Below are 12,404 nucleotides of genomic sequence, written 5' to 3'. Positions count from 1 at the left end.
TTGACCTAAACGGGTTCGAGTCACTCGTTTATAACCCGATTAATTTTCGTGTCTAGCGAGTTAAGCAGGCGACCCGCCAGACCCGTTAAGAAAAAAAAAAAAAACTAAAAACTAACCTAACCTAGTAAGCACGTGCTTTCTCTCTTCACTATCTTTGTCTCTCTGCCTCTCAAGCCTCAACCAAAAGAAGGGCAAGCCCCTCATTCATGCCTCTCTCTTTCTCTCTCTCTCTCTCACGCCGTTCTCTCACATTGCCTCTCAAAAGAAAGGGTTTTGGTCTCAACCCAAACCCTAGTGGTTCTCATGGCTGCAGATCAAGGAATTTGGAAGAAATGCAAATGGAGAAATGGGTTTTCGGAGTATTCAACATTTCTAGAGAGGGACCAACCATTGGAACATGAAGAAGATGAAGAAGAAGCCATTGCAGCAATGTGATATCTTCTAGGTTTTGAGAGAGAGAGAGAGAGAGAGAGAGAGAGACACTCAGAGTGTAGGTGAAGCCTCAAGCTGACACTGAACTGACTGAAGGGTGAGGGTGAGATTTGGGTTTTTTTTTCTTCTTATTTTTCATTCAAATGTGTCGGGTTGTGTCAACCTGATATGACCCGATTATTTTTCGTATTATAATCGTGTCAGAGCCGCCAACCCGTTCAGCTAGACGGGTCATGTTTGTGAATAGGTTAATTGTGTCACGAGTCATAACAAGTCGTAATCGTGTCAACCCGCCAACTCGTTTTGCTAGCCCTACTGCAAATGATACACCAACAACACGAATTCTATGAAATAACCCGCTTTTCCCATCCTTCCAAACATCAGGAAATTAAAATAGGATAGGGTGTAACTCTTCAAATATCTATCTCGCCAAATCCTCCAGATCCTTCAGGAATAAAGGCTCCCTCCTCCTTATACCTGACATTAAGAAATAGGGGAAACTTCACTAAGCCCCCTTGAACTTCCGGCCGATTTTGCAGACCCTCCCTGAACTTTCAAATATCTCATTTTAAACCCTTGAACTTCCATTTGCTCTCACTTTGAACCCCTCCGTCAGTTTTCAACATTAAATTAAACGGTTTGACTTTTTTATACCCATAATACCCCCACGTTAAAATTACACCGTTTTGGGCTTCAAAACTACAACACTCACCCAGCCCAAAACGACGTCGTTTTGGGCATTAAATTTTTCTTTTTTTCTTTTTTTCTTTTTTTTAAGAAAAAAAAGAGAGAAAGATCGGGGTGGCTCCAACCACCCCCATGGCCGGTCTGGGGTTGGTCGAACCACCCCCATAGCCAAGGGGGTGGCCCGACCACCCCCAAAAGGCCAAAAAAAAAAAAAAAAAAAGAAAAAAAAAAAAAAAGAAAAAAGGGGGATGGGTTTGGGGCTTTCGGGGGTGGCCGGACCACCCCCAAGGGCCTAGGGTGGTTTCGGCCACCCCCATACCGACCGTAGGGGGTGGCCGAAACCACGCCCAGGCCCTTGGGGGTGGTCCGACCACCCCCAAAAGCCCCAAACCCATCCCTTTTTTTTTTTTTTTTTTGGCCTTTTGGGAGTGGCCGGACCACCCCCTTGGCCAAAATGGGGTGGTCGGACCACCCCATTTTTGGCCAAGGGGTGGCTGGATCCACCCCGATCTTTCTCTTCTTTTTTTTTTTTTAAGAAAAAAAAACAATTTTAATGCCTAAAACGACACCGTTTTGGGCTGGGTTTTTTTTTAAAAAAAAAAAAAATTAGTTTTTTAATATTTTTAATATTTTTCTTTTTCTTTTTTTCTTAAAAAAAAGAAAAAAGAAAAATATATATAATTTTAATGCCCAAAACGGTGTCGTTTTGGGCTGGGGTGGCTGCTGTAGTTTTGGGCATTTTCGGAATTTCAAGTGGGTTGGGTAGGGGTATAATGGGCATTTAATGTTGAAAACTAACAGAGGGGTCAAAAGTGAGAGAAAATGGAAGTTTAGGGGTCCAAAATGAGAGATATGGAAGTTCAGGGAGACTCTGCAAAATCGGTCGGAAGTTCAGGGGGGCTTAGTGAAATTTCCCCTAAGAAATAAGATAACTATAAATAATACAGGTGAAAAAGAAACAAGTGTAAGTCCACAACTTAATGAATAAGGTACACATGGAGAACATCTTATTACATGGTAAACTTAGCTATTTCATAAAAGATTGATAAATCACAGGCAATAATATGCAATAGAGTTATTCTTAAATGACAAGTCAAAAAATCATGTTGACACATTAGATATAATATATGATATCTCATGTGAATATGTCGTAATTAAACTCCATATGGTCTGCCCGAGTTCTTAACACTTTCTCTCAGTAAGGTTCACGCTGTCTCGTGAGACTTGTAATACAACAATGATGCCCCATTGAAGCATGCATAATCTATCTGATTCTGACCCCAAGTGGCCCACATTACTAGTCATTACGTCATTGTGAGTACCACCTATACATGGTTGTGCAGGTCTCCTATAAAACTATTCGATTCAAGGCTAAATCACATAACTATAAACTATGAACCAAAGGGTCTTCCTCATCTAATAGTAAGCCCATGACTATTATTCATACATAACACAACATGTCCTACGATGAAATTATTATTGTCTTTTGCATACATACATTTTATAAAACTTACACAAGACAATATTCATTTATTCATCTCCTGTTTTACACAAAAATGTTCACATTATGATAAAATATATTTCATGTGAGTAGTAAACACAGATGCTTGATACATAAAATAGTCATGCAATAAATAAATATGATAACAAGTATTCGTGTGACTTTTACTCACCTTGGTCGTATGGGTGCTCTCGATACACGTTTTTAAGTTCTCCAACTCCCAAATATGCGTAAAGTTTTATCATTAGTCTCTTGCCTAAGCTAAAACACTATTAAACCTAATACGAGACAAAATGGAATTTTTGCCTAAGCATTGATCGTTTGACATTGATTGATCGATAATCGGTTGAACATTCAATGGTTTGGCAGAAACTCCATTTTGTGAAAAGGTTCAACTCTATTCATTCTAAACGATCCATGGTCCTAATAACTCTTGTTTAAACATAAGCTAGTCCTTAATACATGGTTTATACATCATCGCTCCAACATTTCTCAATTCTCATCAAACATTAAATCAACAACAAATTTACCATTAAACATCTTCAGATGAGTCTACACTTAATCCACTATGAGAGTAGAATTCTACAACAGAGAGACTACTTGCAAGCATGAATCTTATAAAGCTCTTAAAGTATTTGAAGTTATCATGTAATTATCTTATCTTAAAGTAGAGTAGTTTAATAAATATCTTAGAGTAATAGTAGTTTAATTACTTAAGGAGACTTAGCCAGGTTCAATTGTTATCTATTAGTTATCAGTTTCGTTTATATCTTTATTTTTCCAATGTATCATTATTTAAGGACGTTCAATCAATAAAGAAGGGCTCAGAAAATTAATCAAAAACCTTGTGTTTGAAAAGGGTTTTTAGGTTCCTCAAAATCTAAAAAGTATAGGTTTCCTTAGAATTTAAGATCTAGGTTCACGTAACATTTGGTATCAGAGTCTACTTGAGCAGAAGCTTGATAACCTCATAACTATGTCTGAAGGCCTCATAGTTATGTCTGCATGCTTGATGAAACAGATGGAAGAGATGAAGTAGCAGATAAACATCGACAACCTTCTTTCAAAGAAAGTGTTTGATGTACAAAAAAATGACGTCATTGTTGAGCCATCCCCAACCGTTGTCTCCAAAAGGTACCACCACATCGAAGCCCCGCTATCCCATGAAGAAGTAAATGGCTTGGAATTGTCGTGCTTGGAAAAAAAAAAACAAGTGCACGTCGTGAATTTTTTTAGAACAGTTCATGACATGCGTGAATGGAGTAACAACGACGATGGAGTTCCAGCCAAAATGGAAATTAAAGTTCGTTGCGGAAGAGGAAAAGAAACCACCTCCAAGAAGGCCACCTAGGAAGCAATTGAAAGGCCAAGACGAAAGGGCCTACAAATTTGGTCATTCACGGTTCTCCTCAAAACAAGAGAAGAGTCTTGAAATTTACTTATTTTTTATTTGCATTCCACTTATTCATGTGATGATTATTGGTTACTTTATTTTTGTTTTTTTGGACATCTATTGTGACGTCCCACATCGCCTGGGTATGGAGATGAGGATGTTCTTAAATGTATACTACACCCTTAATGACGACAACGCGTTTTAAAGCCATGATGGTCATGATCCCATCAGAACTCCACAATTAAGCGTGCTTCTGCTGAAGTAGTACCAGGATGGGTGACCTCTTAGGAAGTCTGGTTTGGGGGAGCCAAAAGCGGAAAATATTGTGTGTCATTGAGGTGGGGTGTTACATCTATTGGTTCCTTTCAAAGTTCCAAGTGCCTTGCTGCCAAGTCTCTCATATTTCATGGCCACATCTAACATCATCAACTACATCTCAACATTGGAAGAAAAGAATTTATGGCCCTTGGGATCAAGGTGAAGAAATTTGTGGGCCTAACTTATCTCACAAAACTGGTTCAATAAGATAGGGTTGCCCATCCCTTATAAATATGCCTAAGATTTTGTCCACAAGCAATGTGGGATTATTTCTCAATACCCTCCTTCACGTGCAGGCCAATATTTTTCTGATCATTGTCACGGGGTAAGTAGTGTGGGACTCATTCGTCTTGTGGTAGGCTCTGATACCATGAAGAAATTTGAGAGCCTAATTCATCTCACAAAACCGATTCAATAAGAGATGGTTGCTCATTCTTTATAAGTATGCCTAAGATATTGTCCACAAGCAATGTGAGATTATTCCTCAACACAAGTAAGGCTGACAATTTTGACACGATCCGCGAACCGGACATGAATACGACACAAAAAAACAGGTATTGGGTTTGGCCTTATCAGGTTCGGGTCTTAATCGGGTCTACTCGATTAAAACCCGATTGTTTCGTGTCTGGCGGGTCACGGTTACTATTCGGGTCTGATGGGTCGACCTGGTTTTTTTTTTTTTTTTTTAAAGGAAAAAAACCCTAAACTCTCGGTTGCCCTATTGCCCAACCTAGTTGCCCCGCACCTCCACTCTCGGTCTTTCTCCCTCTCAAGTCTCGGTTCTCTCTATCTCCCTCCTCGTTGTCGTCGTCAGCCTCAGCCACGCTCAGTCTCTCTCCCTCTCAAGTCTCGGCTCTCTCTCTCTCCCTCCTTGCCGTCGCCGTCAGCCACGCCTCCTCGCCATCACCGTCAGCCACGCCTCCTTGCCATCGCCGTCAGCCATGTCTCCTCGCCATCGCCGTCAGCCACACCTCCTCGCCATCAGCCGCACCTCTGTCTCTGGTATGGTAGTATGTCTCTTACTCTCTCTATCTCTGATTTTGATTTTTCGGTATCATATGACATATATTCATATCATTATTCTGTATGTGTATATTCATATTCTGTTTGGGTATCATAATTCATATATTCGTGTCGGGTCGTGTCGTGTCTACCCGATATGACCCTGTTTTGCTAGCCCTTACACAAGGTCCTTTTCAAGGGGAAAGGAATGTTATGAGAGTAGAATTCTACAACAGAGGGACTACTTGCAAGCATGAATCTTATGAAGCTCTTGAATTATTTGAAGTTATTATGTGTTTATCTTATCTTAGAGTAATAGTAGTTTAATAAATATCTTAGAGTAATAGTAGTTTAATTATTTAAGGGGAATTAGCTAGTTTCAATTGTTATCTATTAGTTACCACTTTCGTTTATATCTTTATCTTTCTAATGTATCCTTATTTAAGGACGTTTAATCAATAAAGATGGAAACAGAAAATTAATCTCAAACCTTGTGTTTGAAAATGATTTAGGTTCCTTCAAAATTGAAAAGGTCTAGGTTCCATCAGAATCCAAGGTCTAGGTTCCCTTAGAACCTAAATTCTATCCCTGTTACGTATTCACGTAACATAATCTCTTTAAACAGTAGGTTTACCATAATGAAATAACAAAATATCACATTCTTATTATAAGCTATGACCTACTTACTCAATAATCAACATTAAATCTCTAAGATTTAACCATAAGCTTAAACAGTAAAACCCACACTTACAACTATGAGAATAAATTTAAAACAACAGCTAAACAACATGTAAACATGCTTATAACAGTATAAGAATCGAGATTAGAGCAAAGGACCTCTCATGAATGTAAGCTTTAAGCTTTCGTCAAAAATAAAATAAAATAAAATAAAATTGCAGAGACACCCAAATGTGTAATGTGTTTACTTGCGCCAAACGCGCAAAGCCTCAAAAGAACAAAAACCCCATTTTCCTCTACGAAGTTCTCTCTTATTTAGCTGAACACAACCTAGTTTGCAGAATGATTTTGCCAAAGTTGTTTTAGATGGGTTTATAGCTAGGCTTTTGGGTGTCTTGAATTGTGACATATCGTGGGTGGTAGATACCTTTAAAATTTGAAGGCAAAAATACATTTTATCTCTGAAGTTGAACCATTTTTTAAATTTTTTTTTTTTGCAAAGTTGGCAATTTAGGTTCTAAAATTTTCAATGTACCCATTCCGTTAATAATTTCCTTATTCTCTGGCAAAAGAATGACCATATGTGCTGCACGTGGGTTTTTAGGGATTGAAAAGTCCTAAATGTGCTCCCATTTTTCCTAAAAGAAATAAGAAAAAAAAAAAAGTGACTATGTCCACCTCATCAGGGCAAAGCGGTGGTCGAACCACCTCATCTAGCCAAAATGGGGTGCCCCAAGGGGCCAAATAGGATAGCTAAAACCACCTTAAACGAGCTGCGTTTATTTGGCTAGAAGGGTGGCCAATCCCCCCATCTAGTCGGAATGGAGGTAGCTGACCACCCTAAAATGGCCCATGAAGGTGGCCATAGCATTAGCGGCCCCCAATTTTCTTCTTCTTCTTCTTCATATTTTTAAATATGGGCATTTTGAAAATTTAATGTGTGTACCTAAGGTAATTTTGAAAAGTTTGCACAAAAAAATGCACGTGAAATGCATGTGCAGCGAACTTGAGCTATTTTTCGTCAAAGAAAAGAGAAATGACTAATGAATGGGTTACATTAAAAATTTAGAAAACTTTGTTAAAGTATATTATCAATTTTTAAATATGTGAGACAAAAGTGAGAGAACGCTATGAATTAATATTTTTCTCATATTTAGTTCATCTCATCTTACAAATCGATCATATTTGGTTAATCAATTAATTTGTAAGATGAGATGGACAAAAAAATAAAATAAAATAAAAATTTAATATTGACCTTTAGCATTTATCATAAACTTTCTAGGTAAAATGTATTTTTCTAAAATTTGAAATTTAAATTTTGAATATATGGCATGTTCGAGGCCGTTGGATGCAATTCTATAATTTATCTGGAATTTCATAAAAATTCTATGGGATCCTGATCAGGCTCCGTAAGCCTTTCACTCCCCCTATTCTCTGCAACGAGAAGCTCGATCTCTTTCACTCTTTCAAGTCAATCCCAGTAATTTTCCCCGAGAAAATTAAGGGAAAGCCCAGGAAAACTTTTCCCAGAAACTTTTTTTTTCTTTTTGTCTTACCACGCCATACTTTGTGTATGGTAAAATATAAGTTTGCATCGTTGTGATTGGTTTTAGATAGAAGGTACAACAATGGCGGGAATAGCCATAGTTTTGGATGTATTACGGAAAAATCCAAGTTTATATACAGGCCAAAGCCTCCACTCTTATGGGTTCTTCTCAGCCACCGCTGCCGCCTCTGCCGCCGCCGCTGCCATCTCCGCCGGAACCCCTTTTGCCTCGAGGGCGTTGTTTGGGTATTCTCTCTCTCGCTCTCTCTATAACGGTTTGAATTGCTTATATATGGATTGGGTATTGGGTATGGACGGATTTGAGTTCAATGGGCATGGCCAATTGGTCAGTTGGTTATTGTTTTTCGAATATGGAAGTGATCGGATTGGCCTTTTGTTTTACTTGATTTCAGAGGCATGGTTTAAAGTTGTTTCTGTAAAATGGGTATGGTGAATGGGTCACTAGGCTATTTTTTATTGCCGATTTCGTTATGCGGTAAAATTTGATTAAGGCTATAAGCTTGATCTAGGTTTAGATTTTAGAGATTTCTGTTAATTTGGGTTGGATGTGCCTTATAATTTATTATTAAACTGGTCACATTGTTTTAGGAATCAGAAATATATTTGTATTGATAGTCTCTAAATGGGGTAAGCTTAAAATTCTCTAATTATGTGTATTGGAAAGCCTTGCAATTTAAGTGCAGTAGTTGTTTAATCTTACATTCCGTTTGGTTGCTCCAGGCAAAAAGAAATGAAAAGAATATAAAAATGAGCTTTGTATTGAGCTTTTCATGTTTTAGTACCTGAGTAAAAGCTTAAATGAACTAAGCTTGGTACACTATTTTGGCCTGGTCTGCTGTTGTTATTCACTTTTTAGGGGTAAAAAACATTACTTGCTTGGATGATTATCAGTTGGAGAAAATAGGGGAGCAGTCTGCTGTTGTCTTTTGCAGATTTTGATAATTTACTAACCGAGAAGTGCAATTTAAACTTTCATGAATTCTATCTGACACCATTCTTTTTATTGCTTTCATTTGAAACAAGCTACTTGGTTCTATTACTGAATGTTTAGGACCACTTTCAAAAGATGTAGCCAAGATTTGAATGTATACCGACTTATAGTAGTTACACTCTTATTTTAGGATACCGGTCGCGCATTGTGATGCTGGTGCATCATTGGATGAGGATTACATTTCCCGCATGCGAAGTGCAACTGCAAATATCTTTCAGCATGATTCTTTGAAATACAGAACAAAAGAGTACTATATTGAGTTAAAGCCTTTATTCTCTGCTTTTGAATTGAGGGCATTTGCTATGACTTCCTTGAGATCATTTTTGATGAACTATTTGCCTCTTTTGGAGCCTCGTTCAAACGTTGAAGAGGATGATGATGAGTTCCTTCAGGACACTCAAGAAGAGCGCCATGTAGATTTAGTTGTTCCTCTCAAAAAATCAGTGATGCAAATCATCCGTGAGGTGAGTAATATAGATATTCCCCACAATCAATATCATGAAGAATTATGGTTCAGATCTTTGGCATTGAAGGATTCTCATTTGTAATTTTCCCATGGCCAGTTATTATAATCTTATGTGGCAGAGATCTCCTTGTCTAGAATCTAACATTTGTTGAAACAGTTGTATTGCCTTCTCAAGGAGAAACTAATGCCAGATTTTCAATTTTTTTTATATAATTAAAATTAATGCAAGGTTAATAATTAATTTATCAAATGTCCTGTTTCTTCTCTGCCCACTCACCATGTCCTTGGATCCATCTCTTTTGGCACTGTTTCTCTCTTTTATCTCTGAGTAAATGCATTTGTTTATCTGTGTTTCACATCTTGTCCTCGTGCTCTTTTATTTAAGAAATATCTGTGTGGATAATTGGTTTCAACTAGATAATTCGAAGTTCATATGTTGATGCTCACTGTAATCCTTTGAAAAGCTACTATTTTTGACTTTGTGCTCCTTCATCTGAGTGACTCCATCATGAAAGGTGGGGATTTCTGTTAACCACAACAAGAATGGCTTAAACTCATGAATGAATTTTGTGAATTTGTGCCCATTTCCACTCTTCTGCTTTCCCTTGTATCATTGACCATCAGTTTCCTCAGATTTTATTTAAAGTCCAGTTTGGCTAGACTTGCATCTTTGCTTGATCTTTTTTAACTTGGTTATGGGAAAGAATTAATCTCAATCTAACCATTCTTTCTTGATATTCAAAAGGTCACTGCATTGCATTTTGTATGATAATTGACTCCCGGCGCCTGGCAACATTCTTATTCCAAAATATTTGTTTCAGTTATATCCAAAATTTCCTTTTCTCAATCTAGGAACTCATTTTTTTTATGCTTCAAATCTTTGCATCTTTTTCCTCTGTTGTGCACTATATGTTTCTAGAAAGCTAGGAACCTCAGCTTGTATCCTTTTGAAACTAACTTAACTTAGTGATCTTTTGCATACCATTACAGATTACAGTTGTAACTACTAGACGAGTGCTGGAACGAATGGCTGTCCATTATGTTTCACAAAGGATGGCATGGAAACTTTTGAAAGGTACTTAAAAGTAGAACAAAAAAAAAAAAAAAAATGTTTCCAATGCCCATTTGTTGTAATTCATCAGATATCAAAGAAGAATCTGTGGACATTTTACATGGAATAGAAGATATTGACTTAGTTGTGACTGCAAGAGATATCTATTTTTACATAAAAATCAAATCAGCTTCTGATTAGATCTTCTAGACAATTGATGCTTATGATCAATATGTACAGATGTTCCCAAATCTGCTGTGCGCAAAGCTGTAAGAGGGATGCCTACATCGGTGTACTTCTTCAGCGTTTGCAGGACAACTTTCAGGGGTAAGTGAAGCCTTTTATATTTGTTTTCTTCCCATTTATTGTAATTTAGTGCTTGAGCTTGCATTGTGTTGTGCCGCATTTTGATATGCAGGACACTTTCTTGGGGTTGCAGCAACATGGCTCGTCCAAGTTGGCATCAAAATCTACAGATACTTTTCTTCTATAATTAAAGAAGACCGTGATGATGTTGATAAAGCAGAAAGAGTAAAACTTCTCGCGAAAAAGGTCTCCTGTGCTACTGTGAGGTGTGGTTCATCACTAGTTTTTGCTTCCATTGGAGCAGGGCTTGGCGCCACCTTTTTTCGTCCTTCAGCCGGCCAGTGGATTGGTAAGTTCATTCCTTGAAAGCTTTCTAGGATTATGGTAAACAAATTGAATTGTGTAGTTGGCATTGGATATGGTCTATTCTATGTATTATATTTTCCATCATTCAACTCTGCTTTTTTGCAGGCTGTGCTGTTGGGGATTTCGCTGGGCCTATTATTATATCAGTTTTCGTGGAGAAAGTTCTGCGCTTGGACCTTTAAACACTGGGTTCAATTGTCTGACATACTCTTTGCAGCTGCTTAAATTTGACTGGTTTACTTATAAAACTGTTGAGGTATTTGATGATATATCTCTGAAAGCAGGTGTTGAAGTAGAAGCCATTATGGCATTTATCAAAATTTTCCCTCCGTGGGCCATTGTTGTTCCTTTTGTGTGTGTTCTTAAAATAATACCCATCTGCATTTGAGTTATGATTGTTTTACTTGAAAAAAAATGTCAGCTCTCTGTGTGGTTTGGATGATGCATGTAGGTGTGTTTGGTGTTCAATTAAGGTTTTGTGATTTATTCTATAGAAGAGACGATATGCAGTAGACTCATACAACTATACAACTATAACCTAATGCCTCATTTTCACTGCCATGGCGAGTTATAATGGAACCTTATTAAAATTCAGCATAAAAAATAGAAATGAGAAAAACATAAAATGAAGAATTTAGGATTGAAAGAACAGTTAATGTTGGATTTTTATTGTACTATATTTAAATCTAGTAGCACAGAATTGTTAATATTAGTGTAATCTGATAAGATATTATTAAAAAATAAAAAATAAAAAAAGCTAATTGAAAATATTAATTAAATAATTTAATATATGGTGTTGATAATTGCATTTTTATTATAATAACATGACTTGGCACAATAAACAAAAGAATTATAACATTACTTTGTATTTCAATAAGAGTAATTCTATATATACTATCTTTTTATCCTCTAAAGTTGATGTAGAATGATCTCCATGTATTTGATGAATAGAGATTTTCGGCTGCCATGAGGCAACCAAGCGTCAGACATCTGACTTCTTTTCTTTTTTTCTTTTTTTTAAAAAAATTTGTTTTTTAAATTGAAGAAGAGAGATATTAAAGAGAAATTCAAATTTGAGGTATTAGCACTAAATTTAGGATGATCGAATCCTTTTTAGGTAATACCATCACTAAAGAGTTAACTTTCCACCCTTAAGTTTTAGTTTTAAATTCAAAAATAAGTTTTGAGGCATTAAAAACTAAATATTTAAATCCAAAAAAAAATAACGAAGTTTTTTATTATAATTATTATTTTAATATTTGTCCTTCGTTAGTTTGCCAGCCGCATAGCAGGACTCGTATTTGATGCATGAGGACTGGTTTTTTTGTTAGAGAACTACTTCACTTCAGTTTTGGGGGTGATGAGTGGGTGATGAGGAATAATGGGGCAATGTATAGCATTACTTTTAAAGCACCACATGCTATGGGAGACTACATTACATTAGTTTTAAAGAGAAAAGAATGAGGTATAGTATTACTCTTTCAATAAACAAATAATTAATTATGTATGGCAATCAAGGGGAGCTCAGAAAAATAAAATAAATAAAAAATAGTGAGAGAGAAGATTTAGGGTACCTTGGTAATTTCCAAAGTCTCATACCCTTTAGAAGGCTAAACCCTAGAGTTCTCTCTTAACCCACCACATCT

At 36.8% G+C, this 12,404-nt stretch overlaps 1 protein-coding gene across 1 annotated transcript; it reads left to right on the top strand.

Annotated features, from left to right (window-relative positions):
• Positions 1 to 7,384: 7,384 nt before the first annotated feature.
• Positions 7,385 to 11,105, top strand: LOC132165747 (uncharacterized). Its single transcript, XM_059576424.2, has 6 exons — positions 7,385 to 7,803; positions 8,700 to 9,033; positions 10,026 to 10,110; positions 10,327 to 10,413; positions 10,505 to 10,741; positions 10,864 to 11,105. The coding sequence occupies exons 1-6, from the start codon at positions 7,640 to 7,642 to the stop codon at positions 10,938 to 10,940; spliced, it is 984 nt and encodes a 327-aa protein (XP_059432407.1). The 5' UTR covers positions 7,385 to 7,639; the 3' UTR covers positions 10,941 to 11,105.
• The last annotated feature ends 1,299 nt before the right edge of the window (positions 11,106 to 12,404 follow it).

The sequence above is a fragment of the Corylus avellana genome, chromosome 11 (assembly GCF_965113065.1).
Source record: "Corylus avellana chromosome 11, dhCorAvel1.hap1.2, whole genome shotgun sequence".
Taxonomy (NCBI): domain Eukaryota; kingdom Viridiplantae; phylum Streptophyta; class Magnoliopsida; order Fagales; family Betulaceae; genus Corylus; species Corylus avellana.
Note: the sequence above shows the minus strand (reverse complement) of the source record. Positions and strands in the feature narration are given on the sequence as shown.

What these genes read in the sequence shown, in the direction of transcription:
- LOC132165747 (XM_059576424.2), top strand. Translation starts at nt 7,640, where the DNA reads ATGGCGGGAATAGCCATAGTTTTGGATGTATTACGGAAAAATCCAAGT. An exon ending in GGCATGGAAACTTTTGAAAG is followed by an intron (nt 10,111 to 10,326) that starts GTACTTAAAAGT and finishes CAATATGTACAG; the next exon opens with ATGTTCCCAAATCTGCTGTG. An exon ending in TTCAGCCGGCCAGTGGATTG is followed by an intron (nt 10,742 to 10,863) that starts GTAAGTTCATTC and finishes GCTTTTTTGCAG; the next exon opens with GCTGTGCTGTTGGGGATTTC.